At 40.1% G+C, this 27,501-nt stretch overlaps 2 protein-coding genes across 3 annotated transcripts; one reads left to right on the forward strand and one right to left on the reverse strand.

The window, feature by feature from the left end:
- Positions 1–1,014: 1,014 nt before the first annotated feature.
- Positions 1,015–24,258, reverse strand: LOC308387377 (glycerophosphodiester phosphodiesterase domain-containing protein 5-like). 2 transcript variants are annotated; one of them, XM_080867378.1, is made up of 16 exons: positions 24,124–24,258; positions 13,710–13,896; positions 11,843–11,946; positions 11,570–11,663; positions 9,657–9,716; positions 8,332–8,430; positions 8,130–8,223; positions 7,521–7,666; positions 7,019–7,101; positions 5,334–5,484; positions 4,471–4,695; positions 4,177–4,334; positions 3,918–4,065; positions 2,875–2,957; positions 2,680–2,759; positions 1,015–1,178 (listed from the first exon to the last, which is right to left on the reverse strand). In XM_080867378.1, the coding sequence occupies exons 2-16, from the start codon at positions 13,863–13,865 to the stop codon at positions 1,087–1,089; spliced, it is 1,773 nt and encodes a 590-aa protein (XP_080723504.1). In that variant the 5' UTR covers positions 13,866–13,896; positions 24,124–24,258; the 3' UTR covers positions 1,015–1,086. The 2 variants fall into 2 exon arrangements, with proteins under 2 accessions (XP_080723504.1, XP_080723503.1); XM_080867377.1 differs by lacking the exon at positions 24,124–24,258 and adding an exon at positions 14,922–17,004.
- On the forward strand, positions 21,441–27,412 carry LOC308387378 (aquaporin-11-like). Its single transcript, XM_080867379.1, has 3 exons — positions 21,441–24,703; positions 25,150–25,266; positions 25,539–27,412. The coding sequence occupies exons 1-3, from the start codon at positions 24,115–24,117 to the stop codon at positions 25,643–25,645; spliced, it is 813 nt and encodes a 270-aa protein (XP_080723505.1). The 5' UTR covers positions 21,441–24,114; the 3' UTR covers positions 25,646–27,412.
- Positions 27,413–27,501: the final 89 nt, after the last annotated feature.

Raw genomic sequence — 27,501 nt, forward strand, 5'->3', positions numbered from 1 at the left:
CCAAGTACCAGCTGTAAATTAACTTTCATTCTGATATTTACTTGTAAGCTATATCCTTACAATCATGTATAAATTGCAACATTTTAATTAAAAGTAATCTCTTACAAATACAAATAGGTATACTCAAAGATTGAGCTTTTTACAGAAAGCTATTTGAATGCAAAAATGATCTTATTTGTGATGTTTAATTTAAAAATGTGTGCATACATTATCAGTATTTATTCAGGTTCTAACATACACATTTTAAATAATCAAATGTGTTAAAATGGTTGTTTGTGAAATGTAACAGGCAATTATAAGCACTCAAAATCATACCATACACCTGTGACACTTCTGAAACAAAATTTTCTCCATAATATTTTAGCGCTTCTTAACAATGTATATTCTACTCAGTTAATGCTCATTACCTGTAAATTAGTTAAGTCCAAGTTTTTATAATGTGGTCCTATTTGGCTCATTTTCAGCTCCACAGTTTAGTTGTTGTTGTAGTTACTCTGTTAAAACATCTCATATGCCGTTTTAGCTTCATCCCATTTAAGCCAACTGGCTTCTGACTGGCTTCCTAAGACAAACAGAAGGTTTGAACAGCAGGTGGGCTTACCTTTTGTGTCCTAGAATCTAGATAACCAAATTAGTATCGATGATTGTTTCTGCCACTGAAAAAAAGTTAGCATGTTGAGCTAACCGCTCTGGAGTCTGAGCTTTTGGCTTACATTACTAGCGCGCCTGATTATTTGACACTGTTTAATACAGCTCAATATAAAGAGTTTCTCATTAATTTAAATAGAGGAATATAAAATCAGGTTGACTAAAACGGCCCCTGTGGGAAAGGTTTAACAAGTGCCATCTAATAAGACACTGGATTTTTGTTAGCTTTAGCCAGAGCCAGGCTAGCTGTTCCCTTGTGTTTCCAGTTATTGTGCTAAGCTAAACTAAGCTGCTAGCTGTTGCTAATCATTTTAAGTCTAACGTAAAATTATTTAAAACGCTAAACCAGATAAATCAAGAGTGAAGCATTGTTTCAGACACTTTAATTCATTAAGACAGTTTTTCGAGGTTGGCAGTGTGTGATTGGGCTTCGAAGGCTCAGCAGACATAGTGCTCTGTTACAGCCGCCAGGCTGGGCATCCTTTCCGCTGCTGAGTTCCCACTGGAGACCGACCAGATATCACTCAGCTCTGAGAGAGAAGATATAGTCAGAAGAAAGAAAAATTAGCTGTCCATAAGTCAAAATGTTGGGTTTTTAGCCCCATAAAGCCTGGACCAGAAAAATCCTTCTGGAAACTTCCATTTGCATATATGAATTTTCAGTTTTTAAGTTAAGTTGCTACATATGGCAATTTTATGCACTTATATCCTCATAAGACGAGTCCTATTCATTTATATCCGCTGTAATGAACATTTGTTTTTGGTCTATATCTTTTGACTTAATTGAGCTACCCTAATAAGTCCTGATGATGTGCTCTATAGAGGACATGCTGGTTTTTCCAATGATATCTCATGTTTTTGGGTGTCCTCTTTTAGCTTCAAAGAGGCAGGTTCTCAGGATATGATACACATATTGTGGCAGTGGGAATTGATTTATCTGCAGTTTGTTTGTTTGAAAAAATGAGTCCAACCTAGCCTTGTGTTCTTGGAATACTTTCTTAGTATGAAGGTAAAAGTTTGTGTGGCTTCATTAAATATACTAAAGTTGTCATAAAAAAACAAACAAACAATCAGCTGATTCTGAGGGGATCAGATGGGAGGTACTGATTGACTTCATATAGAATGAAAGATGCTATAGAAAAGGTCATGGAGTTATTAAAGGGTGTATTAAACTATAAAATTAACTATAAATTAAAAATGTAAAAGTAGTTTTCTATAATTTAAGGTGGCATCTTAGATGTTTTGGTTTTTCTGACCAAAAGTTCAAACACCCCCATGAAAAAAAATATAAATCCTCATTTTTTTCACAAGCTGGAAACATTATACACACACACTTGGTTGTGTTTTTTTCTTTTTTCTTTTTGCTTGTTAACATTTTCAGTCCTCTAATTCAGTCCTCAGAGTGAAACATCAAACCAGCTCCTTAAACTACAGGAGGTAGATGAGAAATAATCACAAATCACACTAATTCCATCACATTGTATTAACACAGGACTCCCCAAAAATGTTTTGCAACTGTGAAAAACAATTGTTGATTTATAATCATTGCATTTGCATTGCAAATAAGATGTTAGACCTGTTTGTTTTGCACTGATTACAGTGTACGTCTACTTCCTCATCTCATAATTAAACCTTTGTGAAAACCTATACTGTAAGAAAATAAATCAGTTTAAGTCTGTAAACAACCTTATAATGGCAATTTCCCAATATATACTATATTACATTTTCTACATGTATAAATACAAAGTGCATAGTTCATGACAAATTCATTTTTTATTGAGAAATTTAACCAATCTGATGGTTATATTTCCATTTAGTTGATTCTTTATTTGATGTATTTATGGGGTTTTAAACACCAGATTCTTTATATAAGTACAGAAAAAAAAATCATTGTTTACTCTCAATGGGGTGATTTTAATTTAGCCTAGAGATGAAAATGTCTGTGTGCATCACATATCTAGACTCCAGTTTTCTTCTAGTTTTTTTTTTTTTTTTTTTTTTAAGTCTGACGTTTATTTTATGGTAAGTTACCCTTTTTAAATTTGCTGTAAGTGCCACCTTCCAACTTGATCCTGCTGCCCGTGCAGAAGGCCAGTTCTCTCTCTCTCCATCTGAAAACACATTTTCATCTTGATAGAGAGCGAAACATCGCGATTACATCAGAATACAGGTTGGATGTATTGGATGCGAGGTAGGTGTGTGTGCGTGTGTGTGTGTGTTTTCCACCTGTGGAAGAAGAAGATAAGGAGGATCAGCACAAAAGACATCAGATCAGTAAGAATCCACATCAGTTTGTACTCATCGGGACTCTGAGAAGCAGATCAGAAGAGACCGTATGGAAGTGAACAGGTGAATATTAATATCTTTCACACATGAAACAATAATAAAAAGGTAACAGATAAAACCACAGTTCATTTTATCATTCCTTTTATCATCTTGATAATTACTGCAAATTCCTGTGATTAAATATGGTTTAAAAGCTTCCCTGATAAAGCTTGTAGCACTCATTTCTACCACAAGATGGTGCTGCAAGTTAAAGTAACCAAGCACTTAATCGACCAGGAGGCCTGCCGGCTGTAGTACTATAAAAAGAAATATCAAGAGTTAATCAAAGCCGAGAACACACTTGAAAAGATTTCAACACCTCTCTGGTAAAGAATTGCCCAATGATATGTAACAATGTGTATTATAACATAATTTAGCATGCTACAGATGTGTTTTAGTGCTTTAGATGACTAAATGATGTATTAAAACAGATATAAGAAACAAATGTAACAACAAAAGCAAGCAAAACTTTATGTAGCACAAGCTCACGATATACACGGTGTACGTTGTGTTTTTACAGATAAAAAACAAAACACTCAACCGCAGGATACTTTAAAACACGCATGCATGAACAATTATTAGAACCTAAAAATTGCAATCGATTAAACAAGCAGGAATAGGGTAAAATAATAATTAAAACCAGAAACTGGACTACTGAAGGTTAAATAGGAGTTACTATGAGTTTGGTTTAATCCCTGATTATACTGGATGACTGATGTGATTTGGTAGGTTGCTTCAGCAGCTTGGACCATAAAAGGTAAAGCCCCACTACATGATACTACAACCGCACCTCATCCAAACTACCTCAAAATTGGTACCCTTACTCCCCACTCCTAACTATATGGTATCATCACTAGGTCAGGTGTTTCAAAATAAAAGCATCTGCAGTAAGAAAGAGAGAGAACAGGTTGATGTCAGACATGAAGCGCATTGCTTGAACTTACCATGATAAACAAAGGGGAACTGATGGTGCTGAGCAGCTGGGGGGCGTTAGTGGTGACTGAATGCACTCCAGCACACCAGGCTAGAGAGTAGAGCCACGGCTGGCTGATCACATACAAGTTTGTGGTGATGTTTACTGCAGTGTACTCCCTACATACAGGAGAGGAGAAAGTCATGAATATTTCTAAACTAAGGAGGAGGACAGTATAGACACACACACACACACACACACACACACACACACACACACACTTGTGTTACCTGATGAGCTCAGCAGACATGGAAGTGTAGTCCAGGTTGAGTTTGACGATGTGGTTACCCTGGAGCTCCTCTAGAGGGAGCCGACTGCCTGAAGTCTGCTGGAGCTCAGGATCGAGTTCCTGGACCAGAGCTCTGAGATTTGATGGCAGCCAAAGCACCTAGATATGGCACGCAAGCAGTGTTACCTACTACTCACTCACAGTAACTGCACTCTTTACTCTTTTCAAACGGTAAAATGCTAAATTACAACATTTCACAGTGGAGTCTGGTGATAGAGAAATAAATAAGCCTCACCTGTGAGGAATGGATGGATGATTCGTTCTGGATGACCTCGAGCGTGCGCTGGATCCAGGTGTCTCTGAAAGGGTGATCTCTGGGTGGCCGATAGAGGTCGAAGATCACGAGTTTGCCCGTCTGAGCTGCCAGCTGGAGGAAGGCCTGCAGGCTACAGACCGACTGGTTTCCAGCTCGCTGTCGGTCGTCTGCGTTCAGAGAGCCAGCCGTGCCAAATGGGTTGTGCTGCAGGGGGTGACCATCAATAACCAATCAATACAGTGATTTCATATGACATGTGATATGCTTTTCATTGGCCAGCTGATTTTTTTTTCCCCCATTTTTGGCTGTTGTCATGAGGAATTCATTTGTGTCCAAACATGCTCAACTCCCTCCTGTAGTTATAGTAACACTCTTAAACCTCGAATATAGTAAACAAACAATCTTTTTTTTCTTTTTTAGCATTTCATTACATCCGTACATCCATTTTCTGCCACTTATTCTAGTCTGGGCCAGGGTTCTCTCTCCCCAGCTACCTCCTCCCGCTCTAACCCTCTTCTGGGACGCATTTCCAGGCCAACCAAGTGATGCAATCTCTCCAACATGCCCTGAGTTTGCCCCAGTGTGTCAGGTAGACATGCTCAAAACACTTCAAATGGCTTATTTGAATAGAAAAGATTAGCAGCTGTGCTCTGAGCCCATCTACGGCAAACAGCAGGTAAAAGAATATCAGAGAGGTTATTAGCTGACCCCTCAAACATGCAGTGAATAAAATCAATAATTCTTCCTTACTTTTTTAGAGCTTTTTTTCTTTGGTTACATTTTTCAAACATCAGAGAATAGCTATGACTATCATGGGAAAGGTCATTAAATGGCAGACTCACAGACAGGAACCAGTCCCCAGCGTTCAGGCTCTCCAGCTCGTTCCAGGTAAACCTGGCAGCTGGAGTATTGGTCCGGTTTGGGAAAACTTCATGGATGTTGGTCGTCCGCTGCAGAGTGTAGTCATGCATCAGAAAAGGCACTCCATCAAAACTACAAGGACAGGACAACAGTATGAGACTCTAAATGGGGCAGGGAGCTTTTCAGAAACAGAAAAGTCAGCTTGCCTGAAAAGTTATTGTATTTAAAGTTTAATAGGGTTCACTGAGACCTGGCTAAGTGCTTGGTCTTCAGTGAGCATGTATGTAGAGAGCTACTGGCTCAAATGCTCAAATTCTTTTATCAATACTTTACATTCACGATTACACAAACTTGGGGAATTTAAAATGCCAATGAATTCCTCAAAAAGTCGATTATCATTAGATTTATTGGATACTTTGATTCTTATTCTTTATACTCGACTTTAATAAACAATATTTTTTGTAAATGTAAGGGATAACACTCATAACAGTAGTTTATTAATGAGTGACGTCCAAATCAATTAAAAAAGTTGCCTAAAGGTTCTTTATATTGTAAGGTAAAGACCAATAATACATAGAAAACCCCAACAATCAGATGACCCCCTACGAGCAAGCACTTTGGCGACGGTGGGAAGGAAAAGCTCCCTTTTAACAGGAAGAAACCTCCGGCAGAACCAGGCTCAGTCAGGAGCAACCGTTGGCAGTATCTCTTTGGATCTCATATTGAATGTACCAGTGAAAATATACCAGATTTGGAATCTACTTCAGATCTTTTATCTCCCTAAAAGGACGAGAACAGCTCTCACCCATGATACTGCGTATCAGTCAACTGTCCAATTGCAAAAATGGAGGACTGCGTTTCAAAATGGATCTAAGCATTAAACAGTCTTGAATGGTTTTAAATCTGAGCTGGTTTAGAGAAGCAAAACTACAAAAAATGTCACTGGATCTGACTGTATTTTACACATAATTAAATACCATGTGGTAGAAAAGTGTCCGCCACAAAAAGAACCAAAAGTAATAGAGCCAACGCTGCAGGAATCAGAAATGTTATACTATTAGATAAAGAAGACTGTGGTTCATTGTTGCAGCTGTTGCAATTAGAAGTTCACATTTTGTAACGTTAATCTGAAATCAGATCAGTCATCAGCAGAAAAAACACCACAATTAACAGGAAGTGAAACAAGATGGCAAGACATCCACAAATGTTTGGTCACATGATCAATCGAGACAGTCGTTGGCCACGCCCACTGTTGATTCTGCAGCATCTGCGTATTTGGTTGCGGTTTTAAAGCCACGTTTGTTTCTATAGGACATTTTAAATAACCCCAGCTGACCGAAGTGCTGAACAAGTTATTCAAAATATACACTTTACATAACAGTTACTAAATGAGCAATAAATACAGAACAAAAATCACACAGAACAAAGTCAATAAGACGCCGTTTGCATAATAAAGCCCAGGGTGCTCTGCTCAGAGTTTTGAAAGTGTTTTACAATAACTGAGACTGTGCAGTGATTATGTGAAAAAGTAAGCTGCTGACATGTGATTGCTTTGTCACTTTGCAGCATGTTTTCTAAATACTGTTTAGGCTGCATTGCACTGGGCTCTCAGGGCCATTGTACCATAATTGAACACACATGCTTTCGCAGAGAGCTCCTCGCTGACCTGATGGTGACATCCGTCTCCAGACTGTCACACCCAGCCTCCACCGCCTTCTCAAAGGACATCAGGGTGTTTTCTGGAGCGAGCTGCAGAATGAGATCAACAGAGAACAGCAACTTGCAGTAGCAGTCAGTGCATGCGGGGGACTTTCTCTCAGCTCTGAACAAAACACACGAAGGATGTGAGCTTCCCTTTGTTTTTGTGTCAGTTCAGGGCCTGAGCGGTGCCCAAGAACATATTTCACATTACACTCATTTATGTTGTGTCACATTCAGGCTTAAAACTCTTTTACAGACCAAAAGGTTTTACAACAGCATGTAAAAAATCCTTTCCTCTCATGAACAGTAACTGTTTGTTTAAGAAAAGAAAATCAAAATCTGCTTATTTCTGTTACAAAGAAAGAAAAATTCTCTGTTTTACTTTGTCACATGTGACACTAGGACAATTGAAATACTGCTGCTCTCTCACTTTAGTGTACAGGACTGTGTACTGTGTTTTTGCTCACCATAGGGGCTCCTCTGTGGCCAATGAGAGCCGGTGCAGGGCCCAGGGTTCCCTTCTCTTTGATACAAGGAGAATACAACCCGAGGGGAATCAAGTAGAGGGACAACAGGACGGTCAGGTACACGGCCATGATCAGGCCTCGCCGTACTAAAACACAAACACACAATATAAAGCATAAACACGAAGAGAAAGAAATTAAAAACAACTGCTCCTAACTAATAAATGAAGGAATCTGTGTGTGTGTGTGTTTTTCCCCTCAGTATTTTTCTAACCTGCTTCACAGTTCGTGGATATATAGGTGAGAAGAAAGTGTTGTGAGGTCGTTTGGATGAGTTGGAAAATCCCAGTAAGACCATCAGTTCCTGAAATACTCAAAGTCACTTAAGCACCTTTACATGCCTAAATGCACTGAGTTGCTCTAATGTAATTGGTTAGTTGATCAGTTGTACCTAAGAAAGTGTCTGCTGAGTGTATTTTGCCCATATTGTGCTTTTCTTGTGTTTCTTGAAAACTTATTTTTCAATTTACTTTAAATATGAGTTTTTATGTTTATCATCTTTTCATATATCAGAATAAAACCAAATATTTTAAAAGCATGTCTGAGACTCACCCGTGCTTTTCATGCGAAAGAAATGCAAAGCAACAGGCCAAGCCAGTGATGTCATCAGTAAGACTCCGCCCACATGTAAGAAAGGTGCTGTTACCTGGTCATGAACAAGAGGGAAAAAAAAAACTAGTTAAATCTAACACGAGAAGTGGAAATCATAGACACACAGAAAAAGTTACGTTAAGGAGGAGAAGAAGAGCGTCACCTGGAAGGACAGCAGCAGCGTCCTCCATTCTTTACTCCACAGGTTGGACAAGACGGCCATGGCGATGACGGAGACCGTCAGGCTCACCAGGATCCCGATCTGCAAAAAACAGTGTCAACGTGTAGAAACATGAAAAATGTTTCATATGGATAGAAAACATCTTCATTTGGCGACACTGACTAGAATTGATTCATTCTGGTGATTTTTTTCTTTAGCATCCAGTGAATAAAACATCCTAATAAGCTCAGAGAAAAGAATTAGCAGGTCAATTTTAAGGATGATGTCTGGGTGAATATAAGGAGAACAACAAACATGGATAGTATAGTTTTCCACTGTGTGTTTTTCTATCCAAGTATGTTTTTACTGCACTAGCAGTGTGTTTTTTCAGATGGTTTTTCATGGTGGATTAGAATCTGATGGTGTTTTCCACTGGTTTTGAAAAGGTCCCAAACACCACTATGGTCAAATGCAGCCTAAACCATGACCGAGCATCCACTGTGTTTTAAATATAGCTGAAGACACTCGCTGTTGTCTCTCTATCCTGACCTCCTCTGTACTTACTGACGATTTGAAGCAAAAATGTATCTCCATCAGACCTGTTGCCACTAATTTTCAGTCCAGCTCTTGTGTAATGTGGCATATCTCAGCCTTTTTAACCTTCCTTAAGAACGGCTTCGTTACGGCCATCTTTCCACTGAGACTTTTTCTGATAGACTTCAATGAGCAGTCGATGAATCAACCGAAGGTCCAGATTTCTCTCTCTCTTTTTCCTACTTCTTAAGGAAAAGACTTTCAGACACGGAAACTATTTTATCTTTGGAATTTTTCATAGATCCAGGTAAAGTAATGGGGACACAAATAATATGCTTTTGCCACAGGCTGCTAGTAACAAAGTGTTAAAAGATATCATTTAAAATCGGTTCTTTTATGTGTAGATACTAGATCATCCCCATATGTTAGGTGATTTTACTGTGCTTGAATGATTCATAGGTCCATGTTAAGTGGCTTAACAAAAAATAAATGAAATCCCTGTGAAAATGTCAGGTCAGCCAGCGTTCAAAGAAGAATTTTGAAAGACCTTCAGAAAGCCTGAAGAACTATTGCCTATGACCACTTTAGTAAAATTAACAGAGAAAATAAAGAAAAGTCCCTTTAAGACTGACAGTAATTATCCACCATAATTACTCTGCAGAAATTCATGTCTGAGCTCAGAATTGTATTTGAAGTCTGCAAACAAAAATCTATGAAAAAGCTGCTGACCAGTTCCAGTGACACTGCATTGACCCGACATTCCATAAAAACTATGAGACACATCACTGAGTTACCTTGTGGCTCCAGTGTAAATAAAGCTTCTGGCCCTCTGACAGCAAGCACACAGCCAGCAGCTGCAGAGACAGAAAAGTACAGACAAAATAAACTTGGGAAGAGATGATGAGACTTTCTGGGCAAAGCCTGAGCTAGTCTGAGGAATAGTTCAAAGTCTATGTGAGATATAGTTAATAAATGCATTCACCAAAGGGCTTGCATTTCTGTACTGGCTTTAAAATTCCCATAATAAAACTGACTTTTGTGCTCAGACAAGCCTGTTTTGTGCTCTTTGTGTTCTGGTTCTGCACTATTTTTATCATTAACTGTAACGTTCCTGTAGCACACGAAACAGGAAAGGACATAAGATAACAACATAACATAGTGGGCATGGTTATGGGTTAAAAGATGAGCACATAAAACTCCTCTTGCACACAGGAACGTCACATGAATGCATAAGGGCGGCGCTTGGCAAAGTTTAAAGCAGCCAGAGCAGAGTTTATATAAAAACCTGACCTCTCATTGCCTTTGTAAAACTGCTTTCACACTTATGATCTGGCCAGGTTCTCATGAGCTCGTCGATTTAGTAAACACACAAACAGTGAATCTTGTTTCTTTTAAATTTACAAACACCCACTTAAATTTTGAAACTAACATGTATTTCATCTGCAGATGAAGAAAGTGTTACATCAGTTTGGAGTTATATGTTGGAACCATTTACGCACTTGCTTTCTAATCTACCACTTCACAGCAGCTGTCTCGAGCAGCTTTATGTTGTATGTTAAAGACCCTGCAGAAGCCCTTTATGGTTACAGTGGGGAGGAGCTCCCTGCTAACAGGAGGAGGTCTCCGGCAAAACCAGGGACTGATTGTTGGGTAAGAAAAAAGAAAGGCAAGTTGCATGACATAACTAGACTACCTCACGGAAAGACTGATAACCACAGTTTCACTGGCCTGTGGCCGATTTATGACTGATTTCATGAGCGTGCCTTTGGACTGCAGGAGGAAGCTGGTCTACCTGGAGAATTCAAAGTACTGGGAAAATATGCAAATCCCAAACAGGAGCGATTAGTGACCTCAGAAGCGTGCAGAAATGTTGATAGGTGTATTTTTGTACTACGAACAGGGCTTACTGGCAGGCTTACTGGTTCCCATGTTTCCACTCTTAATGACTAACAGCCTCCCAGCTTTTCCTGCATATTTATGAGAGCAATAATAAATTGATCTCTTGCATAACTCTGCAGCAAAGCAAAGGTGTCAAAATGTCAAAGTAGCCCAGAAATGAGTGAAAACACCAGCATAAAACTGCTGCGGGGCTGCAGATCAATCGATTTCCCATGAATCCACTTATGGTGGGGGGAGGGTATGATTTGTGGGAGAGAGATAGGGTAGGATGGTTAAGGGCATGGCATCAGCTGGGGTGAGTGGTACACCCAGAGTGCTAATTATTCTCTCTCCCTGTATAGTCGGTGCAGGGCCTGAGGATGAGGAAGTGAACAGAATGTGAATGTTTCAAATCTGGGCGGCTGCTGGCGCGAACAATTGCAGTTACAAGTTACAAGATAATTTCAGTGATGGTGGATTAAATATATACAATATTTAAGTGTTTGCTTTCATTTTTCGGGTTTTAAACAATCGATCAGTTGCTTCAAATTTGTGTTTGAAAGGAAATTACTAAAAGTGATTGAGGTTCCTATTTTAATGCTGTTGTATCAATAAAATATAAAAGAGAACTTAAATGAACAATTTGTGGTTAAAAAAAATAAATAAGACTTTTTTCTAAAAAAAACTTTCCAAAAACACTACAAAATAAGACAAAAAAAGCAACAGTAAAAAGTTGACACCACTTGGATAAATTATCCAGTCAGCTAAAAAGACAAGTAGAAGAAATCGAGATGAGAGATGAAAAGCCAATGCAGCGTTTGTGTCTCACCACAAGCACTGTGACGTAGGTGAAGAAGACCACAGCGACAGCCAGCAGCACCACAGACCACGGGAACCAGAAGCCCAGGTTCCCGAAGTTAAACCTTCAGCCAAATGAGAGGAAGCACAACAGACATGAAGGCAGAAAAACGTTTGTTACATGTTCAGTCAACAAAGACATATGAACGTAAATTTAGCACCAATGATTCCTGCAGCAGATTAATGTGAACAGCTCTATGTTTACCTACGACAGTACTATAAGTGCAGGAGTCGCTCCACCCACCAGTCAAAGTCATTGTAGTCATTCTTGGCTTGTCCCCAGAAGTAGAGGAACAGCAGCGTCAAGCAGAAAGCCGCCACAAGCACAGCAAAGCTAGCACCCTCCAACTGATGACAGAGGAGACAAAACAATGAGAGAAATTTGTTTTTGTTATTCCCCGAGTTAAATCCAGCCCCCCGCACTGTTTACTGCTCTGTTTCCGTGGCATTTTAAGACTTCCTCTGAGTTTTACAGAGACAGAGGAGCTCCAACCGACAGCTCTGTTCAGCATCAGCACAATAAAAAAGCGAAATGAAGTTGTTTAACTGTAATGTCTGAAAATTATTTCTCATTTGGTGACTTTTACAGTTGTAGAAATGCAAATACTGAAATCAATAACTGCAGAAAACAAAACAAAGAATCAACATCACCCTTACCTCATTTCCTTTTATTGATTTGTTTCATCTTCCTCCAACTGTAGCTGACTTATATTCTCCCACAACGATTTATTAGTGTTTTTTTTCCTGTTTGCTGTTTGGTTTGACGATAAAATTCATGTTGCTGACCACATGTGTCTCTAAATTTAATTATTCAGCATTTTTTTTCAGCATATTTTGAGTGCTTTTACTCCTCTCTTTCCAAACACAGCATCTCAACTTTAGATGGCTTTAGAAAAAGAATTGGGTGCACAGGTTTCAATTTTTGAGTGTGTTCCTCTAACCCACAGAGTCAAAAGTATATATACCAGCTCAAACATACACATAGACTCCTACTAATATTTGGTTAAATGTCCATTAGCAAGTTGTACCTCGACTAGATCCTTTTGATATCCATCAACAAGTTTCTGGCACAATTTTGGGTAAATATTTGACAACTCTTTTGAGTTCATTTGAATTTGTTGCACAGACCTGGCTTTTAGACATAGTCCACAAAATTTCAAAAGGGTTGAGGTCGGGTCTCTGGGAAGGCTGTTCCATCCGGCTTTATCCCTTCCAAAAATAGTTTTGTTGTGCGTTTGGGATCAATGTCCTGTTGGTTGTTGATTTGAAGTGAAAGTGAAGAATTTGGAGGTTCACTATTCCAACCACTGCACAGTCCCCAAGCATGATGCTACCGCCACCATGCTTGACACTTGCTACAGTATTCTCAGGTTCAAAAGCCCATGACAGGGATGGGCCCTGGTGGTTCCTGAACATCCTAACCAGTTTACTCCCATTTGAAGATCACAGTTTGGATCTTCTTCCAGATCTCATATTTTCTTGCAGCTCCCTATTATTTTGAGTATTCATCAATCCATTGAGTGCTGTCAAACAAATCCTTTTTATGCTCACAACTACCAACTGTAGTCAATCATGATCACCAATTAGAAGTTAATAGGGCTTAAAGGACACTGTTGAACCTTCAGGACCACTTATTCAAATATGTGAGTGTATGTATATATTTGAGCCTTTGTGGATTAAGAGAGCTTTTTTCCCTAAACCTGAATTTTCTATTTACTCCAGTTATCTTTGTCTAATATTAAAATTTGATGATCTGAAACATGTAAGGGTGCAAACATGCAAAACAAAAAATAAGAGAACAGGAAGGAGGTACATGCTTTTTCAGAGCACTGAATGACTCAAGAAAGGAAAGGGGGCCACAGAGACGACTTACGTATAGGGCCTAGAGTTCTGTGCTGATTTCTTATATTCAATCTTTAAAAAATAAATTCCAAAACATTCAGTTTCCCTGGACTTTAAATTTGGTAGGAACACTAGAACTTAAAATAAAAAAAAACCAAAACACTGAAACTCCTGTAAACTTAACCACAGTATGATTCATTAATTCCAATGATAATAAACAGATGACTTTGGCTGGAGCAGAAGTGGCTCTTGTGTTGCTGCTTCCTGACCTTGTTGCAGCAGCAGCCCTCAGGCTGACTCCTCTTGTAGTGTTTCCACTGGCAGCCGTACAAACCAGCCAAACATGACACGAAAGGCTGGTGCTCATAACGTTGCAGCAACTTCACACGAAGGCTACGAAACCACTGCGACAATGTAGACGCCATGGCTCATACACACACTGCCACAGCCTCCATCCTGCTCCAACGCACACAGAAATAAGAAAAATCGACTAAGACAACCAGACAAATTCAAATCCAAGCTAAAACATCAGAAAAGAGGCAAATCAAGTAAAACAGGTATAAAACAGAGGCTAAAAGGGTCTTAAATTTGCATTGAAATTGTCCAATAGCTACTAAAGCATCACTTTTAGGGTATATTGTGGCATACAATGTGTGCAAGCTAAACCTGAGCTATTATTTACTGTCTTTTTGTTTTGTGGTTTGTTTGGGGTTTTTTTTTTTTTTTTTTTTTTTTAATAGGATAACACTGAGAAACCGTCTAACTCCTCTGGGCTCAGCTCCCAGAAAGCTAAAGTTACACAGCTCACTGGTCGGTTTTGTCCATCACTGGCAGGCTTCTTCACATATGATACTCAAATGGGTCATTATCACTACAGGAGAACAAAGAAAGTCTCACTAGTTGTGTTTCCCCCCTTTAAGACAGATTTACTTATAGTGCGCTTGTGTATTGACTGAAATAAAGTGAAGACAGATGAAACTGATTCAAGTATTTAAAAAAAGAAACAATTGTTTCCTGATTTCAGCATCACTGGCATTTCATGGCAGATTGTCATGGGTCCACTTCCTGGAAATCATAAAACATGACATGACAAAATATCCACCAGTCATCACGAAACTAAAGACAACCAATCTGGGATTATGGTAAATCTTGCAAACTTTTAATCAGACTCAAATCTCACTTTTTTGATTCACTTAACAATTTCCTTCGTGTGTTGTATCGTGGCCGAATTAAAGATTTAGACTATTTCATCATAAAAAGTGCTAAATGAGTAAAACACACTAAGCGCGTTCGCAAACCAGCATGAAAATATTAAAATTGTACATTTATTTAACGCACTCTGGTGATGAACGCTCCATAAAACAAAGAACGGCACCTGAGGACCTGTTCAGAGCTCAAGCGAGCAGCGGATCGTTACAAAAACACTGTGCAGCTTCCACTTCAGCCTGTTTTTTGTTATGTCGTAAGGACAGATCTCCTACCTCCAGGCCGGTTCTCCCTCCGGGTAAACGGCAGAGAAGAAGCCGCAGTGTGCAGTCGTCCGGAGCAGGTGGCCTCGGAAAACGGGTCAAGTCAGCGGGAATTACTAACACGGGGACCAGGGGAAAGGCCCTGCCTTCAAAAATACAGGCACACACGTCTGCAGTAGGATTTTACCGGTTTTATACAATCTTGTGCATTATTTTTTCGCCATTTAGCTTTTATTTACACTCCATAGCGAGATTTTATATGTATCGAGAATATTTAGTAAATATTTGCAAGTATGAGGCAACAGAGCGGCTTTATTTTGAAATTAACACGGAAATGAGAAGATTGTAACTGTTCCTCTGCTTTACTGCTGTTGATGTCCTGCACCTCTGTGTCATCCACCGCCACCTGTTGCCGCAGTCGTGGAAAGACACTGCGACCATCATCATCGTCGTCGTCATCCCAAGGAAAGCTTGGTTTGCAGGCGGGCTTTAAAATACACGGGTCCCATAAGCGAATAGATAAAGAAATAAATGAATGAACTATTTCTAAACATTTATTTGGGCAGTTATTGTAAAGGAACTCAATTCTATTTTGCGTCAAATCACAACAACAGTCGCCTCAAGGCGCTTAATATTGTGAGGACCCAACAGTAACACAGAGAAAACAGGAAACCCCATCAATCAGACAACCCGCTGTGACCAAGCACTTAGGCGAAAGTGGGAAGAAACCTCCAGCAGAATCAGGTGAGACTGGTTGGGGTTGAGGGGAGGAACACAGGACAAAGACATGCTGTGGAAGAGAGCCATAGTTTCATAATAACTCATAATAAAATGCAGAGAGGTGTATAAACACATAGTGAGTGAAAACGGGTGACAGGAGAAACACCCAGTGCATCATGGGAAGTCCCTAGCAGTCTAAGCCCATTGCAGCATAAGTGAGGATTTGGGGTCACCTGATGCACCCCCAACTATAAGCTTTGTCAAAAAGTAAAGTTTTAAGCCTAGCCTTAAAAGTAGAGATGTGTCTGTTCTAGGACCCACAAGCAAACCAGCAGTCTGAGAGCGAAGTGTCCTAATGGGGTGATACAGTACTACAAGGTCATTAAGATAAGACGGCACCTGATGATTCAAGAACTTGTATGTGAGGATCAGGATTTTCAATTCTATTTTGGATTTAACTGGAAACCAATGAAGAGAAGCCGATATAGGAGAAATATGCTCTCTCTTTCTAGTCCCTGTCAGTGCTCTTGCTGCAGCATTTTGGACCAACTGAAAGCTTTTCAGGGAGTTTTTAGGGCATCCTGATAATAACAAATTACAGTAGTCCAGCCTAGAAGTCATAAATGCATGAAATAGTTTTTTAGTGTCACTCTGCATAGAAGTGAAAATGTATGCTGTGACTTCTAATGATACTGCCTAAGAGACACATGTATAAATCTTTAATTTCACAGGTCACTGAAAGATCAATCCGAGTCCATCCCAGGCTACTCCGGCTAGCAATGTTACTGGTATGAAAACATCTACTATCCACTATAATTTAGGTGATTCATCCAGTTTCATGTCAGAGATGGGGGTCTCAAGAAAGACAAACCCACTATTTATTGTTTAAGTATTTTATACATAAAACTGTACAAATAATCAGCTTGTTTTACATTATATGAAAAAAAAATGAGGAAACCATGATAAATGTTGTAAAGACTCACCTTTCAGCGCACTCACTCACTTCACCAAATTCACCTTGTTTCTTTTCCTCACACTTGATTGGGTCTGGTGCTTGCCCTTAATTGCACTCACCTGTCACACATTATATAAGGACTGCACTCACCTACAGCTCACTTTCACTCCTCCTTTCCCACATGGGTGTCAGCTGAGGTGAGTTTTTGTTTGGGTCTCCTCAGTTCACGTATTATTCTAATTTAATGAATGACTTACATCAAATTTTGTTTCTTTTCAGAGTTAGCAGTCCATGTGTGTCCTTCAATACTGATTATTCAGTTAAATGAGAAACCTGTAAGTGATTGATGACTTCATTCTCATTCTGATCAGATGAGCCCATGATGGTAACAAGCTCCCGCTTCCTCTGAACCACCTCCTCCTTACAATAAACGACAAAATATTAACAAACAGAAGAAAAATTTAGGTGAGCATGTTTTTTTCCTTTCCAATATCAATGAACAGTCTTGGAATATCTGTATAGCTGGTCATCTGTTTGCAAACCTGTAGAAATTCAATTATATTGATTTTGCATACGTTCATAGCAGTTGCTTTAAGGTGCTTTAGTTTTATTAAGTGAACAATAGATGATCTTTGAGCAGCAAGTTCAGTGAGGGTCAGGATCTGCTCCATCTGGAGGTGAAGGTAAAGAAGAGGAAAAGAGCACAGACCTCACGAGAGAGAGAAGAGAAAAATTTAATGACAAATAGATGGCATAAAAACACTAGGGGAGTGACAAGAGGAGAGTCCTTCAGCAGCACAACTAAGGGGTGAATGCATTCTGAATACGAGAGCAGAAAAGGGGAAAAAAATCATCCTGAATCATCCGGATTCATTTTTTCCTAATGACACAGTTAACAGTCTGTACAGAGTTTTCATCGGATTGCAGTGCACCCCCGAGTCTGGTCATGCTTTCCATCTCATGCTCTTCCGCCCCCTGAATGGCTAATGTGTCATCTCTCCGGTCCAGACAGGAACTCTGCTTTCTGAATATCAAGTGAAGTTAAAGCCCAAACAAAGTGATTCCTTCACTAACATCTACAGGGTGGGCCATTTATATGGATACACCGTAATAACATGGGAATGGTTGGTGATATTAAAGTCCTGTTTGTGGCACATTAGTATATGTGAGGGGGCAAACTCCTCAAGATGGGTGGTGACCATGGTGGCCATTTAGAAGTCGGCCATCTTGGATACAACTTTTGTTTTTTCAATAGGAAGAGGGCCATGTGACACATCAAACTTATTGGTAATGTCACAAGAAAAACAATGGTGTGCTTGGTTTCAACGTAACTTTATTCTTTCATGAGTTATTTACAAGCTTCTGACCACTTATAAAATGTGTTCAATGTGCTGCCCATTGTGTTGGATTGTCAATGCAACCCTCTTCTCCCACTCTTCACACACTGATAGCAACACCGCAGGAGAAATGCCAGCACAGGCATCCAGTATCCGTAGTTTCAGGTGCCAAAGATAAAAGTCTAAGGGGGTCAGATCGGGGGAGCTTGGGGGCCATTCAACTGGCCCACGACCACCAATCCACTTTCCAGGAAACTGTTCATCTAGGAATGCTCGGACCTGGCACCCATAATGTGGTGGTGCACCATCTTGCTGGAAAAACTCAGGGAACGTGCCAGCTTCAGTGCATAAAGAGGGAAACACATCATCATGTAGCAATTTCAAATATCCAGTGGCCTTGAAGTTTCCATTGATGAAGAATGGACCCACTATTGTCGTACCCCATATACCACACCAAACCATCACTTTTGTTGGTCCAACAGTCTTGGAGGGATCCATCCAATGTGGGTTAGTGTCAGACCAATAGTGGTGTTTTTGTTTGTTAACGTCACCATTCACATAAAAGTTTGCCTCATCACTGAACAAAATCTTCTGCGTGAACTGAGGGTCCTGTTCCAATTTTTGTTTTGCCCGTTCTGCAAATTCTGTGCGCCAATCTGGGTCATCCTCGTTGAGATGCTGCAGTAGCTGGAGTTTGTAAGGGTGCCATTTGTGAGTAGCTAATATCCGCCAAAGGGATGTTCGACTAATGCCACTCTCCAGTGACATGCGGCGAGTGCTACACTGTGGGCTCTTGCTGAATGAAGCTAGGACAGCCACTGATGTTTTTCTTCATTAGTGACAGTTTTCTTGCGTCCACATTTGGCAAATCCAACACTGAACCAGTTTCACGGAACTTAGCAAGCAGTTTGCTAACTGTAGTATGGGAGATGGGTGGTCTCGTAGGGTGTCTTGCATTGAAATCTGCTGCAATGACCCGGTTACTGCGTTCACCAGATATCAACACAATTTCGATCCGCTCCTCACGTGTTAACCTCTTCGACATGTCAATGGCTGTGAACAAAGAGAAACTTGTAAATAACTCATGAAAGAATAAAGTTACGTTGAAACCAAGCACACCATTGTTTTTCTTGTGACATTACCAATAAGTTTGATGTGTCACATGGCCCTCTTCCTATTGGAAAAAAAACAAAAGTTGTATCCAAGATGGCCGACTTCTAAATGGTCACCATGGTCACCACCCATCTTGAGGAGTTTGCCCCCTCACATATACTCATGTGCCACAAACAGGACTTTAATATCACCAACCATTCCCATGTTATTACGGTGTATCCATATAAATGGGCCACCCTGTACACCCGCAGATAGAGCTTTGTTTACATGAACCTCTTAAAGCAGATAAATAGCTGCTTTTACACCATAAACAGAATAAATGTCTAGTAGTTCATCTTGTTTTGCTTGAACTTTTATTCCCACTGGGTGGGCAGACTCCCACTGCAGCTGCCGGACAGACTTTGTAAATATTAACAAATTCTGCACAAATAGGAAATGCCAAGTCAGGCAGATCACAAGCAGCAGCATGTGAAGGACAATGGTAGAAATAGTCTAGTTCAATTTAACATAAAGAAAATGTAAGAGTGTAAAGCAGCTTGAGTTCAGCCTTTATATAATGTAAAGCGGAGGTTGATGAGATGTTACTTAGCAGATTTTTTTTTTAAGTCAAAGTTCATTTTCTTTCCATCGCTGAAATGCTAATCAAACAGTAATTAATGGATGGAATAGCTCATTTTACATTCCAGACCAAAGCAGCAGCGGCCCAACTAATCCCACCATGGTAATAGCACTTCTGTACTGCAGGCCTGAGCTTTTACAGACATCATGTGAGGGAGCGACACGTGAGGATGCAAATGTCAAATGCAGGGAAACTGGTCATTAAAGTCTATTTGATGTCCAACACTGCAAACTTCCTCCAGGCATTCATTGTTGCTGCCCATCAAACTAAAATACGTTCAATTGTTTGGATCTCTTGATCGGATGAGTTACGGGTTTTTGGATCATACCACAGCATCTCAATTAAAAATCAGTCCTAACCTTAAGCCCCAAAAGGTTGATTCTGATATAAAATAAAATAAAATGCATTTTCAAAACCATTAAGAACCAGTTAGAAAAATGGTAAGGACAAAAAATATAATTAGACAATTTAAAAAAAAATCATGTATAAAACAATCTGCATGTATAAACAATAAAATGATCTTATGGATCGCAGGGAGTCACGTATAACATTTAATATGCAAAATGGAAACAGATTTCCAGCTACTAGTCAGGAGTCCAGCAGAACCAGATGAAATCAGGTAATTGGTGCTTTGTTCAGTTTAACATGAGCTGCAGTAATCTAGTGTCAGTAATCTAATCTGTGTCTTAACAGAAAAGAATAACTGCATATTGTCTGCATAGTAATGTAAGAAATGCATACAAAGAATGTGTCCAGAAATTCATCCCCGAGGGTCACTGATGAGGCCATCCATTTATTAATATGATTTCTGAAATATTTGATAAATATGATGAAACGTCTTTTTAAAGAAGTGTCAGAGAAACCAATCCAACTCCAGTCTGTCAGAGTGAATGGTATGATCAATGATTTGACTGGAATATATATGAAAATGTGTTTTTGCCCTCAACCACTCCAAGTAACTGATGGGCCACAGCTTTTGAGGATTTTAAAAATTATTAGAAGTTTGGAAATGGGCCTGTAGTCAATGCTTTTTCTTTTAAGTTAACAGATGACAGTGGCTGTTTTTAAGTAATCTGGCATGCACCCAGATGATAGATAATAACTCCGCATCCCTGGTTGAAATGTATTTTTGATGCACCATTAGAAAATGTATACTTCAGGCAACTTGCATGCCTTTGGACTCTAAAGACACTGCAGCACCCGAAGGGAACTTCTGATATTAATTTTCTCACATTATTGAATGCATATAGAAAATTGTATCACACTGTGTGTAGGCTTTTCTTGCACAGAAAGACAAATACTTGGCATGTTGAATAAACCTACATAAATGATCATCAACACCAGACCCTGTCGATGGTGTTAAACAGGAACTGATGGTTGTGCCTATTATTGCTAATCAAGCTAGAGAAACGGGATATTCTTGCATCTTTTAAGTCAGTTGAACGAGGTTAATAACTACTTTGTGTGCTGGTAGCCCACATGGAGGTTTTTTCCATCTAGGTTCAGCTTTTCTGCTCTCTCATCTATGATGACAAATATGATCATTGATCCAAGGTAAAAGAACGACTGGAGCAAATTTGGATTTTAAGGAGGCCACATTATCAAGAGCTGCACAATTAGAAGAATTAGATTAAATGTAAGATCAGATGAAAGCAGATTTCAGAACTTTGAGAATTCAGAGCGGGATTTAGGAGGCTGCTGATAAACAATGGACCAAACTAATTCTTTAAAAATTGTTGGGTGGACAAAGTTCCACAAGGGGGCAGCTCACCACGTGAGCTGGAGAAAGGATAGAGGGATGTAGACAGACGGTATATTATTACTGTCTGTCTGAATTATTACTTATTATGCAAATCTTACATCTCAATGTCAGTGTACTCCATTTTTATATTGCATTAGCGTAACTGCAGCCACCTGGAGCAATTATCCAGTGTTTTTGGGAACACTGGGGGCAAATATTGATAATGTATACTTTATTTATTGATCCCCGTGGGGAAATTCCTCTCTGCATTTAACCCATTCACTCCTTGAAGCAGAAATAAGCACAGCTGGATAGAATTATTACTTAAATCTCATCTATGCAAGTCTTACATAGACATGGTCAAGAGGACCTACTGAAATTCAATCTAAGCATCAGAATGGGGCAGAAAGGTGACTACACGTGGCAGGCTGGTCTGAGTATTTCAGAACCTGCTGATATGCTTGGCATTTATCCAGTGAGTGGCAGCTCTCTGGGCAATGGCCAGACCACTTTGAGCCAATAGAAAGACAACAGTCTGAATGCACAACATGTAGAACCTTGAAGCAGAGGGGCTACAGCGGCAGAAGACCACGCCAGCAAAAAGAAAAGCTCAAAGGCAAGTTCACCGACACTGGACAAAAAATGTTGCCTGATCTGATGGGCCTCCATTTCTGCTGTGACTTTTGGATGGTAGGATCAGAACTGACCTGTTTGGATGGGGAACAGGAGATTAACATCGTGCATGTTCACCTGATGAATCTGTGTGTGTTTCAAAGAACGTTGCTGAGTCTGTCAGGCACTAGCGTGGTATACCAACTAAAGTGGCCAGTTAATATAGGTCAAAGGATGCTGTGCAAACAGAAAACCAGTTTTCATGACTGTTGAAAACTTCTCTCTTACACAGTAACACCATATCCATAAAACATGGAACTCCCCCCTCTACATGTAGAGGATCACCACCACTGCACCCTGGATATTAGCACAGGGTGTATGAAAGGTGCTCCAATGCCTTTCTCCTGCTACAGTTCATGTGCACACACCTGCATGATGTTTAAAACCTGTCAGAACAGGTTTTCAATGAACTGTCTGATTTCCGATGCCTCTGCCTGAACTTCTCACTGGTAGCGAGGTCAAATGTTAAGCCCTTCAAAATATTTACCTCCCCATTCCTGATTTGACTTTTCAAAATAAAGCATGGGTTCCTATGGGACACTAAAAATAACTCGAGGCCAAACAGGAAAATTAATAGTCAGCAGGTCTGGGGTGCACCCCACCTTTAACTGTGTCAGCTGAAGTAACTCCACCCTGCCTGTTAGTGGATGAAATCATGCCTGTTTTTTGTTTTGTTATTTGTTATTTAACACTTTGTAGACAGAAATGGAACCAAGCGCTATAAGGAACAGACCAGTTCGTAGTTACAGAGGACTATGAGTGCCAACATGAACAAATACATTGTTAATTAAATGTATCAATTAAAACTGGAAATATTTAATTAAATTGAATCATAATTATATATTTAATCAATTTCCCATTGTAATTTGACGCATTTTATTAAATATGTAATTATACGTTTATTTAATTCGTTTTGGCACTCGGGGCCCTCCAAAGTGGTGGACATTTAATGTCATTATTAATCCAAAAATTCTGACTTGCAAAAGTCCATCTAAAGGCCAACAAAGAGACCGTTCCCACTCACATTCACGTCTAGGGCCAATTTAGAATCACCAGTTAAGCTAACATTCGTGTCTTTGGGCTGTTGAAGGAAGCCAGAGCAGTGTGTGAGTATAGTTAACTAAAACTAAATCTGCTGCTGGTAATTTGACTCATTTTTCTGGTTTTGTACAAAACCTCGCCACATATTGGAAAAGCATTTCTTACAGAAAGAGCATGGAACTATGTGCCTTTACAGGCATGTGTGGTGTGATCAGCAGGAACATGAACTGCATAGAAAGTTACAGCAGCAAAAGAAGAGGACTGTCCCCACGTTTGAGCTTTGAATGGGAGAAATGGTGACTGCATCATATCTAAAGAGAGACTCGGTGAAAACAGACTCGATACAGAGATCAGTCATGTTTTACAATGTTTATAATTAATATTCTGTGTTTTTGTGCTTTTACCCCTTTTTTTTTTTTTGCATTTACATTACATTATACAGATTTTAATGCTGTCACAGGTATGTGCCGGTTTTCCTTTGTTTAGATTTTTTTTTTTTTTTAAAGAATAATACAGTAAATTAGAACTGCGTGTTGTAAAACATCGAATTACAAACTGAAAGAGAAAGTGCCCTCAGGCTGACTCTTGTAACCGGTTTAATAAGGATGCTTGCTGTGAGTAATCCCGCCAATCACTGCAGCTCCCCATTTATTGCCCACTTTTAGTAGTTGGCCTTTAAAGTCACTGTGGATTTATCTATTTCTTTTTACCACGAAAACATATTACACCTCTATGGAGTTTTTTTTTCATGCTTATATTCTGACTGAACATGTGGAACAAAGCGGTGTCTCGCTGGCACTTAAGTATTTTGACTCTAAATACTTTTAATTATCAGGCATTCAAATCCCCACTTTTATTTTGAAGGCGGTCTCAATCCGTGCGCCTTGACGCAGCAGCGTGGATCAAGTAGACTTTACTCTGACAGATAAGTCCTGAAAGTTGCCCCCGTCACGAGGAGCGGCTTATGCATTGAGGTCAGACCGTGTGGGGCAGTGAAGAGCCGGGAGATGACCTACCTGTGGGTTTCCGTAGCGGTGCTGGGGGTTTCGGTGCTCCTCAGCGAGCTGATCCGCTCCGCAGCGCGTGTGTTCCCGAGAGATTACCGGATTTACCTGCTGGAGGCGGCGTCCACATTCCAGCTCTGCTGCTGCACGCATGAACTCAAACTGCTGGGAGACTCGGCCCACCTGGAGCTCAGTTACGGCCTGGCTCTCACCTACACGGTGACTCTTGTCCACTTGGTAACTTTCCAGGACGCGACCTGTAACCCCACCGCGGCTCTAGAGAGTGTGTGCCGCGGGACCCGCAGCTTAAGAGCGGCCGGCTTCCTCATTATGCTCCAATTCGCAGCTGCCGTCGCCTCGCAGTCCTATGTCGCCTCCGTGTGGTCGCAGGGTCTCTCCGACATTCACCTGCAGCACCAGAGCACTGACTTCAGGTGCTTCGATCCCCTAGGCGGGACGCTGCTGGAGGCCGCGGTGGTGGAGCTGGCCTGCGCCTTCGTTTTCCAGGCTGCCTGCATGCACGTCCACAAACTGGACGAAAGACTCCAGGTGCACTTCATCGCTGCTGTTGTAACGGCAGCAGTTTATGCAGGTGTGTTAATGAGGGGCACTTCCTACTCTTCACAAGTCTAAACAAGTAAATGAAACCCCCTTTAAATAGAAAGGGTCACAGTTTGTGCCCCGTACACCGCACAGACCCGGAAAACTTTTTTTCTTTTTTTTTCTTTTTTTTTTTTAATGTTAAGAACAATCCTGCACATGAATACTGGCAATCACCCTGCCATGGTTTCTGTCAGAAACATTGTACTGTCCTGGGAACCACAACATAGACCCACAAGAAATCAAGATCTAATACTGATCACAATCCTACTAAATCCAGAATTTAAACCATCCTGTCAGCCTTTGTTCTTGCAAAAGTGCAATTATTAAATGCAGCAAGCATGCATATTTACCCTCCTCAGCATGTGGGTTAAAAGTGTAGATGGTTCCATGCCCATAAAGTAAATTAATTATTCTTCCATCTTTTGTTTTGTGCAGGTGGAGAGATTTCCGGAGCCGTTTTCAACCCAGTATTGGCCTTCTCAGTTCAGTTCCCCTGCAGCGGCCACACCTACCTGGAGTACTGTTTTGTGTACTGGCTGGGACCAGTTTTAGGTAAGCAGCAGACTGGAGTCCACTCTTTATGATCTCATGTCCACTTTTAGATGTGAGTGTGGTATTTGTTGTCTTTTCTAACTCTCGGCAAATAAGATAACTGACTAAGCGCTCAGGACCGACCTGCTCTACAAGCTACTCCATGGTTCGATTAGGATGACTGTCCTCTAAATAAAGAAGCTTGGCCTGTCATTTAAATGCACGACTCATACCTGACATATGTCTGCTTGTTGTTACCAAAATAACTTCCTGTGTCTAACGTGTGTGTGCAGGCGTGGTGAGCTGCATCCTGCTGTTTGAGAAGATCATCCCTTTCCTGTTTGGTGGGAGTACCGTTGGGCTGGACGTTCCTGCCATCCAGAAAAAGAAGACCCAGTAGGTGCGAGGGGGAAAAGCCGTGCCTGTTTTATTCCTCATGTCTTAACGGATAACAGCAGCACAGCCAGCTTTTGTTTTTCTTTTGTTATTAATGCTGCACTGCAGGGTTGCCTCACCTTCAAAATGTCTGTGAACACATAAAAAAACAATACACACTGTAATGTGTGGGTACTGTCAGGGTAAAACGCACTTTTACTGTCACTGAACAGCAAATGTCAGCTAAGATGTCAAATACACTGTTAGAAAGATGGCAGCTAATCAGAACACAAAAGTGGCTTCAGTTTCTCACTAAAAGATGACAAATGTGCTTCATACAGAGGCTCAAACCTGCTGTTAAAACACTATTTTAAATGTTAAAAATAACATATGCATTCTGTGGCTTAAGGTTGACCTAAAATCTTAATTCTTCTTTCTTCATGTGCAATTAAATGTTAGCTATAATACCACTGCAGCTACCAAAAAGCATAAATTTTCTAGTTGCCCTACATTTAACAGGAAAACAGCCCTGGATATGCACGGTTAGTGCCATTTTTATCAATAGTTATTTTCATGAATCTTAGTCTTAAGATTTAAGCACAAATATTTAAAGTATTGCCAAAAAATAACGTGAAAATTGTCATAAGCACAACAACGATGAATGTATGCACTATTAAGCTGAATGTATATTTGTGCTTATGTCATCGCACATGTGACGAAGCTGAAGAACAACAGAAGCGCACAGATTTTAAAAATACGGACAGAGCACAAGCAGCTAAGTGGTTAATATGCAAACAAGTAGGTGTGATGGTGCACCTACTAAAATGTATCTTTTTCTCTATGAAGTCTGGTAGATTCATGACTTTAATTATTGATGCTGCTCCCTTATTTCCCATGAGCGTCACCACAGCGGATGGATCCGGCTTGCACGACCCTTCCATTTATTTTGGTTTGGCACGCCATTAGGAGTACAATAGCCTGGGTCTGTTCTGGATTGCGGGAGCCACATTCCAAGCTTTTCTTAAGCTTGATATCACTGATATCAGGACATGTTTTCAGAGGTGTGAAGAAAGATCCCCGGTTCGAGACCAGAAGAAGACTCCAATCCATTTGAGGTTGTGCCTGGAAGGTTATTCTGTGTATGGATCAGCTGTGGCAATCTCTCGTTAATAAGAGAGCAGCAGAAAGAATTTAAGACACATGCAGCCACGTACAATCTCCAAATGCCATAAAACAACATTATAAAAGTGTTTAATTCACTCTTATTGCCAAACTGGGTGTTGTTGGAGAAAAGGACTGCAGATGTTTGGTTTTATTAACCATGTTTTCAAAGCCTTAAACCTTCAGATGTCTTGCTTTTCTACTTCATGTAGCATGTTAAAGAAAACTGGACCTCAGTTGTAGGACATGCTAATGGTGATGGTTGGTTTTGGGTGACTAAACCTTTGATCTTTTATTGGTTTAATCTCACGTTTGGCTCGTTAACGCGTCTGTCTGGTAGTTTACTGTATTTAAAGGTTCAGGTGCTAGAATTATACTGTATGTGGTGCTGGTGGGACTTTGGTGTTTTATTTTTGGGGCACAACACTGAATCTGAAGTTTCTGTGCGTAAAGACAATTGATCTTAAAAAACTTCTACAGTGCCAGTTTCTGATTGTAAAACTGGGATAATTATTTTAAATAAGAATGTGGTTAAAAACATTTGTCTGTGAACAAAATGTATAGTGGTTTTCTATAATGTTGTAATTTAAATGCAGTATTTTGATTAAAAATATGTCTGAAAAATGTTAAATGCTGTGTTTTTATTGGAAGGTGGCAGGGAAGTTTCCATGCAGACATTCGTGGGTCCTCGGATGAGGAATTGTAGTCATTTAGATCCAA

The sequence above is a fragment of the Rhamphochromis sp. 'chilingali' genome, assembly GCF_963969265.1.
Source record: "Rhamphochromis sp. 'chilingali' genome assembly, chromosome: 19".
Classification (NCBI taxonomy): domain Eukaryota; kingdom Metazoa; phylum Chordata; class Actinopteri; order Cichliformes; family Cichlidae; genus Rhamphochromis; species Rhamphochromis sp. 'chilingali'.